At 39.2% G+C, this 25,934-nt stretch overlaps 1 protein-coding gene across 3 annotated transcripts in view; it reads right to left on the bottom strand.

Moving 5' to 3' along the window:
• The window catches only part of stxbp5l (syntaxin binding protein 5L), a 137,922-nt gene that overhangs the window by 70,877 nt on the left and 41,111 nt on the right, over positions 1-25,934 (bottom strand). For all 3 annotated transcript variants that reach the window (XM_053496124.1, XM_053496125.1, XM_053496126.1), the window contains exons 3-5: positions 24,549-24,630; positions 16,906-17,006; positions 8,536-8,670 (exon numbers count right to left, since the gene is read on the bottom strand). In XM_053496124.1, the coding sequence (XP_053352099.1) occupies positions 8,536-8,670; positions 16,906-17,006; positions 24,549-24,630 (318 nt within the window). The remainder of the gene's footprint in view (positions 1-8,535; positions 8,671-16,905; positions 17,007-24,548; positions 24,631-25,934) is intronic.

The following is a 25,934-nucleotide window of genomic DNA, read 5'->3' as shown; positions in this document are numbered from 1 at the left end:
TGTGTGTGTGTGTGTGTGTGCCTCGCTTCCTGTAAAATGTCACACACACGACACAAGAGTCAACAGAAGCTCTCCAGAAGCTAACACACTCCATATTGGCGGAGTCACCAGGCAGCAGCAGCACAAACATGGCACTGTAAAGTGCCAGAACCACTGGGAGCACTTCACAGCGCACTGGACTGTGGCACTGATCAGGGCGACAAAAAGCTGCAAGTCTACTCGGCAGAGCAATTCCCTTCCTGTAGCCCCAACAAAAGAAACAACGTATTTGAGAGCCCTCGGCCCCAAAAACCTCAAAGTGGAAAAAATACACATGCTGAGAGCAATCAGGAGCTGAGATTGACGCTCACTTCTCAGGTCCAGAAGGTGAAGGCCGGGGTTTACAGGCTTAGAAATTTCACCGCTAAGTTTGGATTGGTCTGAGCTCTACAACTGGGAAAACTGCTTCATCTGCTGATCAAACCGAATTTCTTTTACGGTTATTTTTGATGTAACATTTGCTGAATTCTGCAGCTCTACAGCTCACGGCTCTACGGCACTCACTTCCATACAGTGTGTCATGGATGCATCAGTGACAGGCGTGCGCCTAAATCATTCTTTACCCCTCATATTCTCGAAAGGGCTTACTTGGCATGCAGCCTCCCCTTTAGCAGGTGTATGAAGGGGCTGCTAAATCTGTCATGGTTAGTGAGAGATAATGATTAATGGACCTTGCGCTTGCTCTGGTGTTCAAAAGTGAGGAGTGGAAACAAGGAGAGTGAGTGGCGGACATTATAAATCGCCTGTGAGCGTATCATGTTCAGCAGGGTGGGGCCGGTTAGCCGTGGCTACGAGACCCGCGTTGAGGAGCCTGCAGAAGCCGCTTCCCACAAGGATCCCCCCTCCCCTTTGTCCCCACCATTATTTGCCAGCCGAGTGCCCACATGCCAACTGGGCACTGCCTCTGGACCCACATTTGTGCATCCTCACTTCTATGGTCCCATCCTTTTTTCATTCCTCCTTTTAAATTCCTTCCTTACCCCATTTTTCCTAATAAAACGACCCTTTTTCCATCTCGTGTCTGTGTGTCCGTGGTACACACTGAGTCAAAGATTTGCCATGAAAACGTATTTGCTCCCTTCCTCTTTTTTTTTTTGCATATTAGGTGACAATGACAGTAAATGATGAGACAACATGTAGTGGTAGTGTGATGGTCTGAGTCTTAATGCAGCTTAATGACCTGGATGACTTGATAGAATTGATAGAATTATGAATTCTAAAGGAGAATGTCTGATCATCAGTTTGTGACCTCAAGCTCAAGCCCACTTTGGTCATGCAGCAAGACAATGATCCGGAACACACCAGCACGTCCACCTCTAAATGGCACAAAAGTAGGAGAGAATTTAAATTTGGTGTGGCCCATTCAAAATACAGAATCCCTCCAGTGTGGCTGAATTAAAACAATTCTGAAAAGAAAAGTGGGCCAAAATTCCCTCAAAGAGAAGCGAAAGACTCATTGGCAGATATCGCAAAAGCTTGATTGCAGTTGTTGCTGCCAAGGGTGGAAGAACCAGTCATTAGGTTGTAATAAGGTAATTACTTGTTCACATGGGGCCAGGCAGGTTGGGATTGCATTTTGCATTACTCTGGTTATCTTTGTGTATTATTGCTTGATAATCTCAGTAAGACAAATATGTAAAAAACAGGAAGTGGCAAATAATTTTTTCACACCACTGTACAGTATATGTTGTGTCCAGTGTTTGTTTACAGCATCATGTCCTTGTGTTTTTGTTCATATCTGGTCTCCTTCCATGTCCTGTCCCTGGTTGTCCCCCCGTTGTGTCATTATTACTGGACTTAAACCTGCTTCGAGTTTGGTCCTGATTTGAGGGTGTATTTATGTTCCAGGTTTGCATTTCCACTTCTTTGTATGTGGTGATGTCAGTGTGTATTCCATCTTCATAGCTCTGAGTTCATGTTTCTACAATACATCCTTTTCCAGTTTTTGATTGTCTGGGTTTTTAAGCACGGTGGTTATTAAAGTCTTCTTAAGTATATCATATATACCTCGCTTACTGTATATCAAACGATTTATTTAAAAGTAAAAAAAAATAGAAGGTGAAAGTGTTGCATAAGAATACGCACCAATATCCTCAGTGAACTAATTAAAGTGCTTACATTCATTTTGCCCAAATTCGTGATTAACTTTGATTCTTCGGGACAGGTAAGCAGACTTAAAGAAGGTGTACAAAGAAGCATGCTTGTTTTGCAAACATGGAACGTGTCCTGAAACATCCTGTCGATTTTCCGCAAAGGATTCAGAGGTGTTGCGGGTGGAAAGCAGATAACTCAGAGCTGTGGGCGGATGGTTCGCAGACTGCTCCGAGGCAGAACGCCGGAGCTTTTGCCTTTCTATGTTAAGAATGAGGCACATGCAGCGTGCTCGGCTAAGTTTTTTTCTTTCTTCCTTTTTTTTTTCTGAGCTCTGCCACAGGCTTAGCAGTTTGGAAGCAAGCCATGTTGTTCCCTTTACACCACTGTGTAAAGGGATGGTTCTGCTGCTTGAGGTGCACTTCTGAATGTTTAAAAAATCTCATATGACACTGTCAAGGTGTGTGCCAGGACGGCTCACTTCATAACAAAGCTTTTGTATCTGACATATATTTTAAAAAATGTGGCACATGTGGTGCTCTAGGCTGACTGGAGGTCTCTGAAGAACGGAAAGGGTTTCAGAACTGAAACAGAGCATTTTATTTTCGAGGTTTTGATGGTGATGGCACTTTGATTAGATTATATCTGTCACTTTTTTTTAACCACAACTGACAATATTAGCTTAGTCTTGGCTCTTAAAATATATTTTCCTGCCTCTTCCCTTCATTTCTATCTAAAGATCCATGTTTTCTTCTTATATATTTATTTACAACTAGCGTCAGAACTCTGTCATTAATGAAAAAAGAGTTTGTACAAATAGTTAACAGATCAAAGCCAAAAATAAGCTCATCAGCTTTCATTTAAAAAGTGATATTATTAATATTTCAAGTTGAGCCCATGTACATGTCCGCCTGCAATAAAGATGAAATTGTTTTGTGTGAAAACTTCATATGGTATTGGTTTCCATTGGATTGGTGGCTAAATATTAGAAAATTAGGGGAAATGTTTTGCAATCTACTGTAATTTCATTTTATTACAAACAATGGGAAAAAAATCGTGTTTACGCCTTGCGTACACTACAGTAAGTTATATCAACACAACATATGGATAACCACAACTACTTGCTGGGAATGGTTAGTTACGAAATAGCTTGTGTTTAACTGTAATATATATTCCGAGAAAACTGTTACATAGACAAACTGTGTATGGAACAGTGTAAGGAGATCCAGAGAGGAATAACAGTCTCTATGTACATGTATAGTCTCTATACATCCCTGTTGTCAACAAGTTCAGTATGTACCTGATTAGACACAATTCTCTGGAGCACCTATTTTCTTCTTCATGAAGAGCCATGAAACAAACAAATTCCAATTGTTTTATTACAACTAACTAGTGGAAGAACTCATCGCTGGCAAGTAAAGAGCTTTTAGAAATAGTTTAAAAGTTAAAGCTAAAAATAAGCTGATCAGATTTACTGTAATCAGTGATATTATTATTTCAGGTTGAAGCCCACGTACATGTCTGCCTGTCTTTCTGTACAGTGGAACTTTCTGCTTAACTTAGTCATACAAAGAAATTTTGTGAGGTTGAGTATCTAACGCCTTGTTAACACTAAACTGTACTCCCTGTTTGTTATTCGGAGAGTGAATCACAGATGAGAAATCGAAAAAGTAGATCGGATAAAGATTAAGTTTTGTCTTAAAATGACTCCAGCGTGTTAACAATTACTTATATCACTTTAGCGCTGTTATTTCATGGTGTAAATATTAAGTAATTATAGTTTAAATATCCAGTTTAGCTTTTTTAATAAATATCTATTGGTGCAGAGCAAGTGGCTTATTAGCAGTGTTGGGGGACGTTACTTTTTAAAGTAACTAATTACATTACAAAACGACTGTCTTTAAAGAGTAATCAGTTACATTACAGTGTTACTTCCTGATAAAAGTAACTAGTTAAATTACTTCTCCATTGCAGAAAATGAAAACTCCTTTGTGATTCCTCATGCATGTTGTTTTAGTCAAGACCTTTATAATTATTCTACCATCATCACTCAGCGAAGTTTGGCCCATAATCTGTTAACTACTTATACCCCTATTATGGTGGCCGCAAGAACGGTTCATCATGATTCACATGCGTCGGTCCTCACATAGTCAAACCGCATAGGTGAGATAGGGGTATAACAGCAGGAATAACAGAGGGGCGCGGGTTATCGGGGGCGGGGCTTGTTGAAATCAGTGCTGTCTGGCTCACAGATTACATAAACTGTCTGAATAACGGATTAAATTTTTGAAAAAGTAACTAAATTACTGAGTACTTAAATGGCGGACCTAACGCGTCAGATTACTCGTTACATCAAAAAAGTAATCCAAGTACTCTAACTTTGTAATGTGTTACACCCAACACTGTGATTGGGAAAAAAAAACCCTCCCTTTGAAAATTTTTTACAATTCGACCACTAACAATAAGCATGTAACCAAATACCTAATTTCTTTGGAACACATAATGAAACCTAAATGAATACAAATATACTGTAGGTAGGAATATTAGATGCACTATTGTTGTTGTTGTTTTTGTTTTTTAAAAAGCTTGGCAAGTAAATAAGTAAATAAGTGCACAGGAGTGCAAGCTTTTTCCTTTAATGTGAAACTTCATATGCGCTAACTTTAATGCTTCCTAGCAACAATGTCAAAATTCAGCAAAATGTCCATCCCTTGTACATAAAAACAGCAGGAAAAAAAGCTTTCTTACAAACATAGGCATTGAAAAAATACACCTTTTTCTTCCTATTGTCAGCAGTGTGTTCACACTTCTGATTTATTTATGGAGCTACAGCTCCAGTCTACCTAACATCATGTTTTTGCAAGGTTACATCAAACTTCAGGAAACCCACAGACACAAAGAGAGTGTGCACAGATCCACAGCACATACTGTATGTCCTGAGCTAGGGATTAAATCTGGGACCCTGGAGTTGTGAAGCTGAAACTCTCCCCATGACACAACCACAACATCCTTAAGCTGTTTTTTTTTTTTTGGCACACCAAGAAGACATGAAGCAGCCACAGCTGTTCCTTATTCTGGCAAGCAAATTTATTTAGCTTAAACAAAATCGCACTTTATAAAAGTGCCTGTTAACCTCAGCGGTATTCTGCATCATTTATCATAAGCACCCCGCTTCAAACCAACTCAACTCACAATGAATTAAAGCAGTGGATCCGGGGCATATGTCCTGCGGTATGTGCTGGAAATGATAACTGCTGCCAGTGCTACACAGTTACTTAGATGCAAGGTTAGTCACATTTTTATCTTATTGCCACCCTTGATAAATAAGCTCTCACTCCGCGTCCCCTAACACACACTCGCCTTATAAGACTACAGCATAGGGATACGTCAACACCTCGGCCCCACATGTGTTACTCTGAAAAATAAAAGCCTGCGGATGTCAATCATGTTGCCTCCCACACAATAAGACTCGCAGATGACAGCCGGTGGTGACTGAAAGATGTTTAAGACCTGCGTGCCCTGCTTTCATGATTCGCTAGCTTCTCTACCCACAAGGCTTTGTTGCTACCTCGGTGTGGGCACTCAGCACCATGTCAAGCATTTGCCGGTGAAAGTTAATTTCTCAACCTGAGCGCATTATGCTACTGCTGATTGTTATGAAACGCTTCTTAAAGATTAACGTAGCAGACATTTTCTTCTACTTTAAACCCTCTGCTTTGCTTCTAAGTGAATATAATTATACGAAACTACATCACTTGAAAACACTTACATGTTAAAAGCTTGGGTTAATAATTAGATCAACCACCTGTAAGAGAATGGCTTCATTTCCATAAGGTCTGTTTACGTTGTTTGGGTTCATGGTTAGCATGGAGCAAGGAACTGAAAACTTTCTTAAACTTCTCAAGGTGACAAAATGAATTTAAATTATGTAAAAAGTTATTTTAGGCTACGTTCACATTACCCATCTGAGATAATGCGGCATAGATGATAAGTGAGTGAGTGAGTGAGTGAGTGAGTAAAAGTGGCATGTCATGACGGTTTACATTCATAGTTACAAGTGACGTTTCTCTGACTTTAATGTGGTCTTCCTAACCAGCACGCATGCGCATTTAAAATCTGGGTTAAAATATATCTAAATTTTATGTAACCACTGATTCATTGCAAACAGTAAATGCAATTTTAGCAAAGATATGCATGGGACTTTGATCTACAGTAAAGCAGCTTAGTCAGCTGTATTTGCTGCAGTCCAGAAAAAAGAATGAAAACTAGATGCCTCTTGAAATTCTGAATCCAAGGATTTCACTGCAATATAATCAAGATAACTGAGGATGTCAGCGCCCTATACATATGGGCAAAGTCAAAAAAATCACACGAATTCTGATCTGACCAGATCTCATTTCAGATATATATCCAATCTAGGACCCCATAGACAATCTGGAAAACATCAACTTTGTGCATTCATACAGCCTTAAAAAAAATGATCTGTTTTACATTATGGGAAAAGTCATATTTGTGCTACTTCAGACAGGTAATGTGAAAGTAGCCTTGAAATAACTTTGTGCTGTGTGTTTGATGATAGACAAAAGATTTCAAACTGCAAACAAAAGGGGCCAACACCAATCTGTCATTTACAAGTCAGGGGCCCGCACTAGTCTGTCATTTACAAGTCAGGGGCCTGCACTCATCTATCATTTACGAGTTAGGGGCCCGCACTCATCTGTCATTTACAAGTCAGGGGCCCGCACTCATCTGTCATTTACAAGTCAGGGGCCCACACTCATCTATCATTTACAAGTCAGGGGCCCGCACTCATCTGTCATTTACAAGTCAGGGGCCCGCACTCATCTATCATTTACAAGTCAGGGGCCTGCACTCATCTGTCATTTACAAGATTAAAGAGTGCAGGACCCGCACTCATCTGTCATTTACAAGTCAGGGGAACGCACTCATCTATCATTTACAAGTCAGGGGCCTGCACTCATCTGTCATTTACAAGATTAAAGAGTGCAGGACCCGCACTCATCTATCATTTACAAGTCAGGGGCCCGCACTCATCTGTCATTTACAAGTCAGGGGCCCGCACTCATCTGTCATTTACAAGTCAGGGGCCCGCACTCATCTATCATTTACAAGTCAGGGGCCCGCACTCATCTGTCATTTACAAGTCAGGGGCCCGCACTCATCTATCATTTACAAGTCAGGGGCCCGCACTCATCTGTCATTTACAAGTCAGGGGCCCGCACTCGTCTGTCATTTACGAGTCAGGGGCCCGCACTCATCTATCATTTACAAGTCAGGGGCCCGCACTCATCTGTCATTTACAAGTCAGGGGCCCGCACTCATCTATCATTTACAAGTCAGGGGCCCGCACTCATCTGTCATTTACAAGTCAGGGGCCCGCACTCGTCTGTCATTTACAAGTCAGGGGCCCACACTAATCTGTCATTTACAAGTCAGGGGCCCGCACTAGTCTGTCATTTACAAGTCAGGGGCCTGCACTCATCTATCATTTACGAGTTAGGGGCCCGCACTCATCTGTCATTTACAAGTCAGGGGCCCGCACTCATCTGTCATTTACAAGTCAGGGGCCCGCACTCATCTATCATTTACAAGTCAGGGGCCTGCACTCATCTGTCATTTACAAGATTAAAGAGTGCAGGACCCGCACTCATCTGTCATTTACAAGTCAGGGGCCCGCACTCATCTATCATTTACAAGTCAGGGGCCTGCACTCATCTGTCATTTACAAGTCAGGGGCCCGCACTCATCTATCATTTACAAGTCAGGGGCCCGCACTCATCTGTCATTTACAAGTCAGGGGCCCGCACTCATCTATCATTTACGAGTCAGGGGCCCGCACTCGTCTGTCATTTACGAGTCAGGGGCCCGCACTCGTCTGTCATTTACGAGTCAGGGGCCCGCACTCATCTATCATTTACAAGTCAGGGGCCCGCACTCATCTGTCATTTACAAGTCAGGGGCCCGCACTCATCTGTCATTTACAAGTCAGGGGCCCGCACTCGTCTGTCATTTACGAGTCAGGGGCCCGCACTCGTCTGTCATTTACGAGTCAGGGGCCCGCACTCATCTATCATTTACAAGTCAGGGGCCCGCACTCATCTGTCATTTACAAGTCAGGGGCCCGCACTCATCTGTCATTTACAAGTCAGGGGCCCGCACTCATCTGTCATTTACGAGTCAGGGGCCCGCACTCATCTGTCATTTACAAGTCAGGGGCCCGCACTGATATGTTGTTTACAAGTCAGGGGCCTGCACTTATCTATTATTTACAAGTCAGGAGCCAATCTGTCGTTCACAAGTTAGGGGCCCGCATTAATCTGTGATTCACATTGTAACCCCTTCAGATCAGAGAAGATGCTAGTGTGTTTTAAACATGGTACTCACAATTCTATGGCCTTGTTCCACATAATGACGTAGCCGGACAAAATAAACGACTCGACGTTGACAATGTGTGTGTTTCCCCGCTCTGTTCCGACATACAGCCATTTACTCTGGAATGGAAGATGGCAAAATGTGATCCTGAAAAGAAGAGGAGAAAAAACATTAGTAGGAGTATATTGTGTAAGTGCAATAGTGGTAAGCGCTGTGCAGTACATGCAGTGCTCATCTACTATGTTTAAAAGACTATAATTAGTTTTTCACCTGCAGGAAAATTCCAGCCTGCTATTTGCAGGCCTTTGTTTCATGGTGTATGGATTTCAGTTTTTTCCTCAAACTTGTACTAACTAATTACATAGTAGTTTCAAGTTTGCATGAACCTGTATGGTAATTATTAGGAACATGTCATCTTAATTCATATTCTTGCTAGCACAATGGTATCTAATGACCTGGGTGTAACAATTGAAGACAAAACATGTAATGTCTAATATCGCCACTTTTAATTACATCCAAGGTGCTTGCGCTTTCAAATAAATTTTTATAATAACTGTACACAATATTTCCATGAAAAACGGTTAAAGCGTTCTAATGCAGACTCTTATTCCTGGCCTAACATCCTACAAGTATTTACTGTAACATCTCATACAGTATGAAGAAACCATTACCAGATGAGTTGTGTCCCATGTCTCCATCTCACTTGATTTATCGTTGACTGCAGCGACACTTATCTTCTATCTATTCAACATTATCAGGCTTTTAAAATCTAAAATAAGGGCATCTAAAATAATTTTACAAACTGTACAACTGCAATTGTGTAGATAATGAAAAAATTGAAATGAATAAAGATTCAAAGTTTCTATGTAAGTAGGTCCATTATTCATATTACGTGTTATATATAAAATTGGTCACATAATTAAAGAAGAAAATAGAATGAAGGCAATGTTTTTCCATTTCCTACCACAACAGTCTGCTGATAATACGCATGCACATACACAATGCAATTGAATATAGAACACTTTATATTTATTCCATCCATTAACACAATTACTCAGTTCTCTATTTTACTTATTTGTCGCGATGGCTTAGTTGCCCCGCACCTTAAGGGTATGGGTTTGATTCCCACATCGGGTCTGTGTGTTCCCAAATTGCCTGTAGTGTGTGAATGAGTGTGTGTGTGTGTGTCTGTGTGTGCATTGCAATAGATTGGCACCCTTTTCAGGGTGTATCCCGCCTCATGAACTACAGTATGTCTCCTATGCTAGGCTTCACGCCCCCCGCAACCCTGTATACAGGATAAACCAGTATAGACAATAAGTGAATGAGTGAATGAGTGTTTATCTCTGACATACAAGGTTATCTTAAACAAAATGTTTAATTTGAAAACTATTATATAAACCTATTTAGAAGCTGCCATGAGGGCACTAAATGTGGTTAGTGGATTTGTAGAATAGAGAATGTTGAAGCCAAAAAATAGTCTGTGATGTTGTGTGAACCCCATATTACGTACATATAAGATGCAGTAGCTTAAAGAAGCTACAGTATTTCGAATAGTGTAGTGTAAGCACTGTGTTAAAGTTAGATTGTAGTGCAGCCTTTTGTTTCAATTCCCTATCGATATGACTCTACTAGCACTGGTTTTGAGTCATGATGCATGTTTCTGTATTAACATTTTCAAAAATTTAATTAAGCAGAGAAATAACATTACAAGATAACATTATAAAAAATAACTAATTAAAAGATACACAAGTGATTTGTGTACAAGAGACATGAGGTGCTGATGTGTGACAGAAGTTCTTGCATTCACTTTGTCTGGTTTTGTCCGCTCTATCCTGTTACATTATAACCTTAGGGGATCATTGACCTTTATGAGGTTGCTTTACACATGAACGAACATTAAACAGGCCATCTCTTTACTATGATAGGGACCTGTCGGTTTGTACCAAAGTGAAACTAAAACTGGTAGAGGAGGAAGATGAAATTTTAGTATCGTTCATGACCCTCATGATATTCAGTAATCTTTGTAATTAAAAAAATTTGTATGCAAAAAATCTCATTTAAATCTAAAAATGATCTAATATGCTGCCACTATTTGCTTTCTGACTCACTACAAAATCACATTTAAAGCCTACGTTTGCTGTATTGTTATTAAAACTCAACCAACATATTACTGATACTAAATTCAATAGTTAAATAACCAAAAAAAAAAACAACGGATGGGTGGAGTTATAGCTTTTTGCAAAATCACAGGAAATCCACAACAATGTAACCAAACAGAAAACAAAACACCCTTAAAACTCAAATTCTGCCCATTCTACTGTGGAATTGTTCAGTTATTCTCTTATTATTTATAAGGCTTAATTTTTTACTTTTCCTGGGCTGACACTGGAGACTCATTCCATAAATGTTAAATAAGCATCTCCATCCAGAAACATATATGGGCTAAAATTTCATGCTTTATAGATGTTTTTTTTATTCACATTTCTTGTTAGCCCTGAAAATTAGTTGCTAATACAGAAAATATATAGCATAAAAATAAATACACTGAGAGATTTATAGTCTTTCAGTCGGCACTTCTTTTAGAGCTGCTAAAGAAAATCAACACCATCTTCTTGGCCAAAATTGAAAATCCTTTTAAAAAATGTTTTTAATTGCTTAGGACTTATTTAATCCCAGACAGTCTTTACACATGTTGTGTTCCCTAAATCTTTCCTAATTTATTTTGTGCACCAGCAAAGCACAATGTTTTGTCACATCACATGTGGTGTCAACACATTTGGCTACGCTATGTGTCTCGTGTCAGTTGAACGTCAGTCCCAGTTGGGTACGGGTGTGTATATTTTTAGGATGCTACAATTAATTAGAGCACCATTGCCCCAAGACAAACGAGCTAATGAGACATGAGCAAGAGACAACAAGAGCAGAAACTTCCAGAAGTTAAACTTTTAGATAAGGAAATTGATTGGGTTTAACCGATATCGATATTTAGCATTTAGCACTAATTTAGTTACATTTTAGACACTAGATTGACATTTTCTGACTATTATTGCTCTATTTTATTACAGTTTTTCTATAGAAGTGTGTGCTGACTGACAGCTGGAATTTTATGTACCAAACACAGATGAGTATAATAAAGGAATTTTGGAAAAATTCACCAGTGCTGGTATATTAAATATCAGGATTATTAAATAAACCTATAATGAGAAACACAGTACATTTCGTATTCTAAATATGTATTAAGATAAAAAAAAGATTGAAGGTTACAAGGTCGAAAGTGCAATTATAAAGCTAGGAAGGTATGTCATATGATGACATCACTTTTTATCCCAACTATACTGTGTATACACAATATATATATATTATATATAATAATAATATATATAATCGCGGATGGCGCAATTTTATCCGGATGTTTTTTTTTTGTTTGTTTTTTGAATGACAAGCTGAAATAAAATAGGAGTAACAAGGCTATTTTTAAAATGTTCCTTGCTCATTTTTCCAGCAAAACAGTCTTTCTGTTAATTTGTGTGTCTGTGTGTTTGTGTGAAATTCAAATAATAGAGGAGAAAGGTTTACTTAGTAAGATGAGAAGGGGGAGGCTGATTCCTCCTCTTAATTCACACACATACACAAACACACACACATACACACACAGCGTCTGCGCGCATAAACAGAAACACTTATCTGTCGGGATTTATTTTTTAAATATAGGTAAAGTGCAGGTTAATTTTTTTGAAATTTACTTTATATTTTGTAATCATTTTTATGTATTTATTTTTTGGGGCTGTGGATCGAATCATTTGAGTTTCCATTATTCTTATGGGACAACTTCCAAGGTTTTGGAATACGAGTCAGCTTCCGGAACAAATTATGCTCGTAATCCAAGTTCCCACTGTATATACTGTATATGTATACTTTATGTATCCTTGTGAGGTTGTCAACTGGTCGGCAAGAGTTAGGAAAAATGATGCAACATTAAATTAAATAGATTACCTTTTTGTAATAGATTTTCTTTTCCACATGACTATGACACATTGCTATATTTGCTAGAGCTATATCTATTTTTTTCCACCCAGTTTCTCTTTTCCCAAACGCCTTTTGTCTTTTTCAATCTGGTAAAAAAAAAAAAAATTCGACCTGCTGCCTCAGGCCTTGGAGGGCAGTTCTGGGAAAAAGCATATTGTGAATGATGACTTCTGTCGCAAGCAATCACTCCAGCAAACAACAGTACAGTCGGGACTTCAGGAATTGCAAGGGACATGTCTGCCCTGTTGGCAATGATTCAGCTCTCTGGTACACTTTTTACACTTTATGTTTAAGGTTCATGAAGCTAGAGTGGTGGTGATAAATAGCACTGTTGTGCGTTTTGTTTTGTTTTTTGTAAGAAATAATGTTAAACGAAACTTTGGTTTTTCCCTTTTTAAATAGAGTCACATATCGGCTAGTGATTTCCCTACAAAATCTACTGTAAATTGTTTCATCACTTCATTTGATTTTAATGAGAACTATAAAATACACATTTACACATACAGTATATACCAATATGTTTATCTGATGTCAGCACCATTAATCTGTGACTCTGTGAATCTCCTTACGATATTTAGTCACTACTACCTGTAAAGATTAAATTACATATGGAGCATTGACCAAGCAATTATGATAAACGATCGATAAGCCAATCACGCGGCACACAGTGATTCGATGTTAGGCATTTTAATTTGTTTGGCCGGACTCTATCTGCTATCCATACAGCGCCATCATCCATCATCCTTATAAGCAGGTTAAGTAGAAAATAAAGACCAACAGTGTGCAATTTACTCCTGTCTGAGTTCATCATGTCTTCTTCTATTTCTCTCAGCTCGCTCTGCTCCTCTCATAGAGACCTCGGGGAGTCTCGGACAGCCGGGGTGATTAGATATGTGGCCTGGGAGAAACAGCACATACACTGTCTGGATAGGAATGCTGGCTGTGCTAATGTTTAACGATTAGTTGTAGCTAAATGGCAAATGAGCTTGTACATATTTAATATAGTCAAGTAGCTTGAGCATTAGTGAGGAAAGGATAGAGCTGAATTAGAATTCTCTATTTTTTTAAAGGTATCCCTCAGGGTTTAATCTTAAGCCCATTATCGCTTATGGCTAATTCAATCACCCTTAAGTTTAAAATTAATTAAGGGTAAATGTACAGCGATAAATACTAAACGTCACTGTGACAAAGTGTTACTCATTCACTCACTCACTCATCATCTATACCACTTAATCCTGTAGGCAGGTTCGCCGGTGGACCTGAAGCCTATCCCAAGAGACTTACAGTAGATCACAAGACGGTGTACACCCTGGATGGGGTGCCAATTCATCGCAGGGCACACACACATACACTCATTCACACACTACGGGCAATTTGGGAACGTCAGTCAGCCTACTCTGCATTCGTTTGGACAGTGAAAGGAAACCGGAGGACCCAGAGGAAACCCACCAAGCACACGGAGAACATGCAAACCATGCACACAGAGGTGGGAGGTGCAAGGCGACAGTGCTAAACACTAAGCTACCCTGTTGCCAGCACATGTGATATTTTCAACCCCTCAAGTATTCAGCACTGCACACATCATTTAGGCTAAAAGCTAGTATTACTGTAATTAAATGGCAAACTTGAATTGATTGTATATTAACCTAACTGAATGCATTTATAAGATTGAAGTCCAGGTAGTTAATATGAGATCAAGCTTATGAGAAAAGGAACAGGAACATCTTGGTCTTTTTAATTAAACAGTCAAGCTTAGAGCTCATAGAACACACACTGGCACATGGCCCTAATTGCCATTTAGCTTGGAACAAAGCAATAGGTTTAATTGTGTGTGTGTGTGTGAGTGTGTGTGTGTTATTTTTTCCATATACAGCTGGGAAAGACTATGTTTGTTATGCATGTATTTGTGGCAGCTGTCACCGGCTGTGACACTGAGAATCAGGGGCTTTATTTGTTTGTTCCAGCCAGGATGATGAGGTGATGATCGTTATCATCAATTACTGGGGGCAGGAAGGAGCTCATTAGCACCACAGGGACGTAACGGCGCACGCAGTGACGACCTCGGCCTTGCAGCTCCACTGCAGCATGCGTTCACCACAAGGACAGAGTGAAAGAGCGAGAGAGAGAGAACTGGGAGGAGCTCAGTGGGAGGAGTGCAAACATTAGCAACAGTGTCATGGCAGCACTAATACACACTGTGGCATGACATCATGCCACACACTAATATTACCAGCATTGTGTTCAGAGATATGGAGGGGTTTTAAAGACCTAAACAAATCAAAAACAAGCACACACACACACACACACACACATGCACATGCACATAAGACAGCTGGTATTTAAAAAAAAAGTTCAATTTAAAAAAGGGAAAGAATTAAGGCAAAGAGGTTAGTGATTTTGGGATTTGGGATTTCACATCTCAGTAGCAGACATGCCACACTGATATAAGCAGACACACACACACACACGCACACTGCAGTAATTTATCCTGGGACACATTGCCCAGGCTATGTAACTGCTTGTCAGCGATCTGTCATTGCTGTCTCTTTCTCTCTCTCTCTCTCTCTCTCTCTTTCTCTCTCTCTCTTTCTTTTTGATATTGCAACAATCTCATTTAATGTTTGGTTTGCTACCATTAATATTCTATTTTACCAGGGAAAGTTATACACACACACACACACACACACACACACACAACATTTATTCTCATGTAAAGGGAGAACATACAGTAAAGTCAATTAAGAACCATAAAAAAATATATATTTTAAAACCAATCAATAATCATGCTTATAAAGGTGCTTCTTTATAAAGTACAAAGTCAGAAGTCATCATGTATGTAAACCTATTTAAAGTCTATTAAAGTGGCAGATGTTCATGCAAATTTCACTTTTGTCCTGTGTGTGTTCGAACAAAAACATGAAAAAAAAAAATCAAGCCAGTCAGATTCCCCCTACTGTGACCTTATATAAGAAAAGCCCCTCCCCAAATTGTTGCTGTCAGCGGTGCTGTGCTCTGAAATAAAGCTAGTGTGAGGTGAAGCAGCTAAAGAATAAACACACACTCCGTGATCTGTGTTAACTTTTTAACGACATAGTAAAATATAGGACCTTTAAATAAGAGAAAGAAAAAAAAAGGAGTAGTGTCTGATTGTTTCTCACTGTATGTTATTGAAGAGTAGCAGGCAAAACCAGCTGAAATCGCAGGCTTCAGGAACATAACGTCTAAAAGGATTATTACAGTTGAAATATTGTAGTTTTTAGTTTTGATCGAATACCCTGGGGATAAGACCTCTCAACCGAACACACACTTCAGCGGGTGACTCGATTTCCAGCCATATAATCTCCAATATTTCTTCAACAACCTACAGGGAGGCTTTCCATTCAAGGTCATCATCTCTTATATAACGCGACGTGATTTGCTTAATGCCCAGTCGTGACTTTCCTGACGTCCTTCCTTCGGCGTCAAGGCCAATCCGTTTGTCTGCGATGACTCAAAGTTTCCGTCAGCGCCCTGACCGATTACCCATAGTGCCGTTCATCGGCACAAAACCACCATCATCCACAACACAAGCAGCATTAAAGATTCGATTTCATAACAGCAGCGAGTCATGGCTTTTATCAGAACTCTGTCTGACTCACTCTACAGTGATGCGAGAGAAGTTTGGGTCTTATTATATTATGTGAGTAGAAGTTAAATTCCATGATGGTGGTTATTTAATCCATTACTCTTTTTCTCTTTCTCCATTTTCACTCGTAGTCTATTTAATAAAGTTCATTCTTCAGCTTTGAGTAGGAATCTGTGCCTTCCACTAAAAACTGTAGCAAGCCTGTGAGGGAATAATTAAAGAGGAATCAATAAGAGGCAGATTAACAGACCTATCTCTTAGTGTGGTTAAGTCTTATGAACAGGGACCTGTGTGTTGGACATTCAAAATAATTTAGTCGACATTACAAGTAAAAATGAATGAATCTGATAGTATTGCTCAAATGGAAATCATTCTCAATGAAAACCCTTCAAGATGTACTTTTATAAGAAAAATAATCAATGGCAGTGGCAATGAACGATTTTCCTAAACCAGGTTCCCCAGTCACGTTTTATTTCTTACATAACAGGCTCAGATATTTTAGTGTGTGTGTGTGTGTGTGTTAATTTCACAACCCTGAGCTACACTATCTTCAATTCATTTTATATTTATTTCAAAATGAAAGCCTGCAACCCTGAGCAACGTCTCATCTGACTTGCAGCACACACATATCCTTGAGATTTTGTGTGTGTGTGTGTGTGTGTGTATGTGTGTGTGTGTGTGTGTGTGTGTGTGTGTGTGTGTGTGTGTGTGTGTGTGTAAAAACTCACCTCTCTCTGTTGAATTTAAGCGAGTGCAGTATTGCTGGACGTCTCTGCCGAAGGTTCCAGAGGTGAAGCGTATCGTCTGCACAGGCTGTGACCAATGCTCCCTAACAAAGTCACACACATATACAGACACACAAACAAAAACACAAGAAACATTATCATACTGGCAGGAATTCTTACGCAGATAGACACCTACTGTATGAATTGCAATATTTCGATCATTTCCTCCATGTAAGTCGGTTACATCTGTAATCTAAAAGGAGTACGCTAATAAATAGGTTTATCATTAAAAGCTAATAAAGGCTAATTACCATCGTGCCATTAACCAAACAACAAGCTCCAGCCTCCACTCACAGCTAGTCCCATAAAACATTCAGGTGATCTATTCCTGTATATTGAAGTTGCATGAGCGTGGATCGCCTTGGGACTTCCTCTCCCGTCTTTAAGCTACATGAATCTTGTTAATGGTCAATTAAGAGGAAGCATGTGGCTGAAATAAGGTTCGCAGTCAGAGATCGACAGCTGGGTGTCACAGTGGGCCGACGTCTTGAGACGTGACGTTATGTCAGAGATTTAGAAGTGACAGCTGAAGCTTTACTTCCCGGTGCCGTTTACAGCTAGCAAGGAAGAGAGCGACACATCCAAAACTGTCATCATTCACATCCTTATGTAATCGGTACAGCGTCTGGTTCGGCTTCAAAACGCTGTGGCTGAAAAAGTCTCCGTTTCTAAAGATAGCGTCTAGACAGGGAAAAAAGCATGTTCGTTACACAGCCTGAAATTTCACCCCATGTATAATTATCTGTCTAAATCAGTAACTGGAAAGGAGATTATTGCATTAGACAAGTTAGACAATTGCTTTTCATTCAAATCCTCGAGGCATCCACCTGCTCCTTTTCTTTCACTTCCTTTGTATGAAAGAAAAAGGGGAGTAAATAGCTAGGAGTGGCAGCTGGAAATAATATCTTTTGTGTCATTTTATACTGTATGTGGAGATTTACATGCATAGCACCCTGTTATGATGAACTTCAATTCAATAAAACTATACAGGATGTGTTGACGATGATTACACTCTTACATGGGATCTGGGAGACTGCTCTTTCACATGCATTTCATACATATTTCATGACATGTACTGTATGCATAAAGAAGACTGGATGCAGTAGGAGGAGCTGAAATCATCACCTATTCATATATTTATTTATTTATTTTAAGCACTGGGGTCTACACGGTCTACGTTTTCTCCTGTCATTGAGATGCTTCTGTTTGTATCACGACTTTACTCTTCCACAATCATCTGCGACCCAGAGTCCAGGATAGGCCTTGTTTTCGTCTCCGTCTGTCAATTAGGGTGATGCAGCCAATCACAGGATCAGCCAATCACAGGATTCTGTTCATGTAAATGGAACATTGAGCTGCACTATGACATTCAAGTCGCTGTCTTTAAATGTTAAAGTTCACACTCTGAGTGCTGTCTTACTAATAGGGTGGGAGATGTTTATGGTTAAATTAATAGATACAGTAACTGTGAAACCACTGGTTTGGACATGTATTGTGAAAAAAAAAAATCAACATTTGATTCAACTGTGTTAGATTTTGACCAGTTAAATGCCTGTGATTAGGCGCAATCCAAACTGCAACAATACCGTACAGTACAGTATGTGTCTGACATTCACGTTCAATTTTCTAAAGCTACTGTATAGGTTATTATGCAACGTGTGTCTTAGTCCGCCCACTAAATGTGCACTCTGCATGAAGTATGAATCGTGACAGCTGTGAAATAGATCTACAGTCAAACACAGAGTGGCAAGAAATCTTAACTGAAGAGAAAGTGTAAGTTCTTATAAAAATGGATTTTCACTCGGCTTTCATGTCAGAGCATGAAAAGGATACAGGAGGCATGAAAACAAAATGTACAATGTCTTTTGATTTCCAGTCGTTCTCAACAGAAGGGACAGACTGCTGCGCACAGATTAAGATTATTCGTGCAGTTAAAATGGATTTATGTTTTGTGGATCCTGTAATATTTTTACAATTTGCTCAGATAACATGATCACAAACAGAAGGCTCACCAGACAATTTATAATGGTGTGGTCAGGTTAGACCCAATAAAAATCTACTATATATGGTGAGGACAGATACTAATACATACATTATATATAAACAGTATATATTTTTCCCTACCATATACAGTAAATTTTTACACAAAAAATGAATATACAGTGGAACCTTGGATTACGAGTAACGTGGTTTGCGAGTGTTTTGGAATACGAGCCCACTTCCGGAACGAATTAAGCTCGTAATCCGAGGTTCCACTGTGTGTGTGTATATATTGTTATATATTATAATATTACATGTATATGGACATTATATATATAAACATTGTAACTAACGTTATCTGTGTAAAGCCTGAGTAGAATCCTGATTATACTTAACATAAGTAAATGACATTTCCGATTATCTAATAAGATTCATAAATACTGTAAATATATAGAGAAAGAAAGAAATAATCGAGCTAACATGAAGTTAAAGTTGAAAGTGAAGTTGCATTGTAAAAATATTGACCGTAGAAATCACAGCTGTGTTTAATATTGAAAGTAAGAGCATTTCTACGTGCACAATCTGATAAGAACTTATGGGATTGGGACTAAACAGCTGTGTTGACTATAAGAAACCACTTGTTAATGAGACTAACATATATTGTACACACTGCCTGGCCAAAAAAAATAAAAGTCACACCCTCTACAGTAATATTCATTTGATCACCTTTAGCTTTGATTACAGAACATACAGTAATGTGGTGGCTTAACTGTGGTGTGAAATTGATTTCTTATGCCTCAGAACCACTTTTTCACTTTTTTCATACAGTAGATGGGTCTGGTCAAGACTTATTCAGGTCGTCAGCTGACTTTGTTTTATTGCAACGTAACATTGCTGAGTCTAGACCTGACCAACTGAAGCAACCCCAGATCATAACACAGAGGTTACAGAGGGCACTATGCATGGACACTATGCATGATCCATTCTTACCCTGATGCACTCTGGAATAGGGTCAAGCTGAATGACTTTTTCATTATGGGATCATTATGCTCCCTACCAAATTCAAGCCTTATTTCTAAATAGTCTTATTAACAAGTGGTTTTTCATATGGACACTGTGAGTTTTCATCACATTGTGGTATGTGTATGGAAATGCTCTTACTGTACTTTCACTATTAAACACAGCTATGGTTTTTACTGTTGATTTTTTACCATGCAATTTAAATTTCTTTTCAGGACTTTTTTGTTTTAAACCTTTCCTGGGCTTGCACACAGTGTTTGTGCACAGTGTACTGATCCAAGTGTATTGGTAATACACTAAAAGCTAAAAGATCTCGGAAACCTTACTAGCATGCCTCACACAATGAATATCAAGTTCTTAAATGGATACATACTGTACATGAAGGCCTAAACCAGATCAGATTTCAAAATGCCATAACCTGGGGTTGAGATATTATATGCTGAGATGCTATAGTAAAAACATATTGTAGCCTAGAAGCCTACTAGAGGTAGAAGCCCGTGTCAACATTTCCCTAATCTTTCTCACACATATGCATTTGTACAGTACGAATGAAAACTCTTTCGGTGTCCCTTGTACACTGTGTTTAAACTGTGCGCCTTGTCTATTTCCCCCCACAGAAAGAGGTCTGGCTGTGCATAACAACGAGTGCAAACAGTTTAATAAATCAGAAGCTTGAAGTTCTAATCATGCACAAGCACTAATAGAGAGCAAAAAAGGCGCCTGACGCTGACCAGCTTAAGCTGCATTCATTTACTCTGTCCATGTTCCGTATTCACCATGTAAAATGATCTGCCACGCTTTATCCACCGTCTCTCGCTTTCATCTGCTGAGCTCTATGAGGCAGGTAACCAACACCTGCGTTTCCATGGTGATGGTGTTTACATAAACATGTTTACCATGGCTGAACCCTGGAGACAATAGCACTGAGTGAGATGAGAAGAAAAAAAATATAGAAGCAAAATAGCAAGAGAGGGAGGTAGACGAGGACTTTTGATCCCAGCTGAGAATATCGCTTATGTTTAATAACCTCTTTTTTTGGTGGAAGGGATACATACAAGAGGTGTGTGGATGTGCTCTGAGGTCTGTCTAACACCAAGCAGCTTCATCAGCAACCTGTTGCCATCCTCAATACAGAACAACAGTGTGTGTCTGTGCGCTAATGTCATCCTGTAACACAATTATGATTCGCATGCTTCCTCTGTTGTGTCGCTGTTATGTTTCATTATGAACTCATGCTTCTCTCTCTCTCTGTCTCACACACACACACACACACACACACACACACTGCATTGGAAATCAATTCCACATTTTTTTGGGAAATGATCAATCCCTGTGCACGGTCAATCAATGCATTTTAAGAAACGTGTCTCAATCATTTCTGTGTGTATTCAAGCATGCTCACTGATTTCAGCGTAAGAACGAAACATAAGAGAGATAGAGAGAGCCTTTGATCTGTTCTATTTGACAGAATTTAACACAATGCTCCAGCCTCTATATCTCTTTTTGTCCTCTCATTTCAGTTGTCCCGCCCACTTCACCTTAATTATTATTTTTTTTACACGTTTGCATGTTTGTGTATGTGAGACTGTATTATATCATAAGCTCCTGATATTTTTTTTTCCAGTTTGGCTGGATGATTTCAGCCTTAATTTTCCCCCCACATTGGTACAGTACATCATCTTTATTTATACACGCTACTTTCATCTGAAATGTAAGCACAAGACAATCTTAAGAGCTACTTAAAACATTAGCACAGTGATGTGACTACAGGAGTCAATGAATGAGGGGGATATTGGCATTCATACCGAGGATAAAACTCCTCATCTGAGGAATGGTACATTTCAAAACAAGTGCCATATGTACTGTACAGTATGTGTGTCCAATAAAACACTGTTTGAAGGCTGCATGTGTGGATGACATAATCCCTGACTAATCTCTCAAAATGTATGCTGACAATAATACCATTCAGATGGCATAGGATAAAAATTATTACTGTATGATTTCCGAATGATTTCCATAGCCTATACATTACAGAGACAGGAGTCTCTTCGTTATATACGCTTGGTGGCAAACTTTATAATAAAGCCTTATTGTAGAGCTTGTAGTTGAGTTAATGGCCATTATATCACTGTTGTCTTTATCTGTGCTAGGACGGCAATAAATTTACCTAAAACACCTACAAGCACTTTATTCTCACTCAGTCTTTGAAAATATCATCTATTCACCAATCAGCCATGACATTACAACACAAAACATTAAGCCCAGTATTCTGTAGGTTCCTCTTGTGCTCTTGGGCTTTTGAAGGGCATGACTTCACAAGACTTCTAGGAGCGTGCTGTGGCGTCAGGTGCCAGGACTTTAGCGCCAGATCCCTTGGGTGCTATGGGTTGCAGGGTGGAGTCTTTACGGATCAGACTTATTTGTCCTTATGAAGAACCTTACGCATGCTCAATCACATTGGGGTTTTGGAATATGGAAGGCCGGGTCAACAGTCATGAGTGTTCGCGGGCTATGGTGCTATGGGTGTCCTTGATCCATTCTATCATGGCCAGCATTGACTTCTCTGTGTGATCGTACCAGACAGGATGACCTTTGGCCCCCATGGGTAAAGGTGAGCCTTGGGTGCTTATGATCCTGTCACCAGTTCACTGGTATAAAATTGATAACCAGAGGTGGGTAATAACGAGCTACAGTAGATTTACTCCATTACATTTACTTAAAATTTTTTTGGAAAAAATGTATGTAAAATGTAAAATATGAGGAGTTTTACTGCACCATACTTTTTTACTTTTTTGTGAAAAAGAGACGCTATTCTTAATTTCAGGCTACATTTGAAAGCATTGTTACCTTTCTAACCATTTATTCTAAACATTAGATATTCTTTATTTTTGCCAGAGAAATGCAGCCAATGGATCTACCACTTGACTGTGTTCCACCAATCAGACGTAGCAACAATAATCACATGACTCCGTTTGACCAATCAGCTGCAATAACAAAAGCCACATGTAGTCACATGACCACAGACAAACTGGCTGCATAGCAGGAAAAAAACATATTTTAGCTGTTTTATTTAATGTTGTTATGTTATCATATATAATTAGCAAATAAGCTAGAGGCTAAAAAATATACGTTTCTTACATTTGTTCTGCTGGACACAGTTTATGGTAAAGTGAGAGCTCTTGTACATGTTCTAATGGTATTCAAATCTGCTGAGTCATTTGCAGGGCAACTGAATATACAGTCTATCTTACACTGGAAACAGTTTACACTGTTCAAACATACATATACAGTAGCTGTTTGTTTATTTATAAAAAAAATTTATTTAATTTATTTGATTATTTGGAAATGTCAGAAATTGTACATTATTTTAGAATTTTGTCTGGCTGCTTACATAATTTCTCATAAGGAAATAATAAATCGGACATTACGACGAAACAGTTACTCAGTACTTAAGTATCTTTTCACCAAAGACTTTTTTACTTTTACTTAAGTAATATTTTGGATGACTACTTTTTACTTCTACTTGAGTAATAGTATTTTACAGCTGCTCTTACTTGAGTACAATTTTCGGCTAGTCTACCCACCTCTGTTGATAATCAATGTTAATGTGTTAATGTTATGTGGTGTTAATGTTGTGGCTAATCAGTGTATTTTATCATTCTGGTTTTTAACTCTTGATTTTGGATTGTTTTTGGGAGCACGCATGCTGCAGGACTACAGAACATTTTTAGGAACATTTAAACTAAAGACCTATTTTGCACATGTTAGGATCCATTAAAGCTTTAAAAAAAAATGTAACACCCCAAGACTAATTTAAAGCTTTAAATTAAAACTGTCTTTAGGGGTATCTTCACATAATAATTAGTATTTAGGGTTATGCCTAAAAAGTTTTTTTTTTTTTTTTTAAGACAGTCTGAGGACTGTCCACATGGCCCCTGGGAGAACACAACAAAAAGGAATATGTCTTTACTGAAGAAAGTGCAAAAGTCTTTGCCCACAGGATCTACAGAAACCAGGGCTGAAACTTACCTTCTCGCTAGTGCCCTAGAAAAGTGAAACAACACATACTGTAGTGTACTTTCTCTAAAAAGCCAGCAGCTTGAACACTCTCTACAGATCTACCTAGTTCTAACATTATGTGTTACCTGTTAGGTGCTAACTGATATACTATACTGTACTGTACATCTCCACATGAGCTAACAGGCACCAGCAGTTAGCTAAGTGGAGAATTTAGTCACAGACAGATGTAGCACCGCTGGACTTTTTTTTTCTTTTAAATGGCAGTTGTGGCACTCTGGAGTCCTGCTCATGACACTTGTAATGACTGAGTACATTATCTCTCCTAGACTGAGCAGGCCATTGGCGCTTGACCTGATGCTGTGTGCCAGGAGTAATGAGTCTGTATTTAGAATGAACAATTGATGCACACACACACACACACACACACACACTTACACATACTCGCATACACCCACACACAAAGTCTGCATGCAAATGTCCAAGCAGGCATTGTGTGCATCGTGTATAAGTTTGTATACGTGTGTGTGCGTGCGTGCGTGTGCGTGTGTGTGTGTGTGTGGGCTCACCTCATTAATAAGGAACTGTAGCTGCAGTACAGCCGCTCCGCTCTCATGCTGACAATAGCAGTCCACTCCTGGCCGTCCCAGACTGATGACATCATAGGGTTAAGTCAAAGCATTTAATGATAAATGGATAGCTGCTTATAACATAATGTAATAACAGCCTTGTGAAGAATCTCAACTTCAAGCTAATGGCTCTGGCCTTTACGACAGTGCAATCTGAACATATTTAATTCCTGAATGATGCAGTGTGATGTGTGTCATTTACTGATTATCCTCATGACACCCATTTAGCATTTCTCAGGTCACGGCGACCTTTAACAAAGAGTTAGAAGACTGGTTGTAGACAAAAAAATATATATTTGTAGCTAAAATAAAGCAGATAGAATATCGTGGTTGATGAGTGATGATTAAGGGCTGGTTTGTAGATGATGAACCAGGGGGCTTAAAAAAAATGTGATGGTATGAAAGTTTTATTCTTAAACACAGCTTTCTCTTTAAGGAGGTTGAGAATTGTTGGTTCATTCATACCAAACAGTTAGTATCAGCACAGGTATGGAGACAGAAATGCTTAAAGAATGAAGTGGAATGCCCATTTATATATATAAAAAAGTGAACAAGTTAACAAAAATGTATTAATTAAGATGACACTTCAGGACCTCCAGGATCCGCGTTCAGTTCCCGCTTCGGGTCTGTGTGCATGGAGGTTGCTTAGTGGGCTTCCTTCGGGTACTCCCATTTCCTCTTACAATCCAAAGACATGCAGATACCACTTTATCTTGTATACAGGGTCATGGGGGACTTATGGCACGAGGTGGGGTACACCCTGGACAGTGTGCTAATCCAGCACAGGGCAAACTCTCATTCATACACGATGGGCGATTTGGAAAAGCCAATTAACCTAACCTGCATGTTTTTGGATTGCAGGAGAAAACCAGAGTACCTGAAGGAAACCAACCAAGCACGGGGAGAACATGCAAACGTCATGCACGCAGAGGCGAGAATCGAACCCGGACCCTGTAGGTGCAAGGTGACTAACCACTAAGCCACCGTGCCACCCCCTACCATGTTCGTAAAATAAAAAATAAACACAATGGTAAGCACCACTGGCCTCCACAGTACCTAGGTGGACTATAGATAATAATTATAGTAATAATAGTAATAATAATAATAATAATAATAATAATAGTGACAATATAGCATGCCTGTATATATAGAATCACACCTCAAAATATCTAAAATAAAGGGAAGGCATAGCTGCACAGTTACACTGTTACTCCAGTGTGTGTTACAACTTTTACCAACTGCCTGTGAAGAAGTCTAGAAACAGAAACAAGAGCAAACCTTTAAAAACAGCAGTGCAGCCAGGATGTGAGCTTTTCCCTGAAAACA

The sequence above is a fragment of the Clarias gariepinus genome, chromosome 5 (assembly GCF_024256425.1).
Source record: "Clarias gariepinus isolate MV-2021 ecotype Netherlands chromosome 5, CGAR_prim_01v2, whole genome shotgun sequence".
Taxonomy (NCBI): domain Eukaryota; kingdom Metazoa; phylum Chordata; class Actinopteri; order Siluriformes; family Clariidae; genus Clarias; species Clarias gariepinus.
Note: the sequence above shows the minus strand (reverse complement) of the source record. Positions and strands in the feature narration are given on the sequence as shown.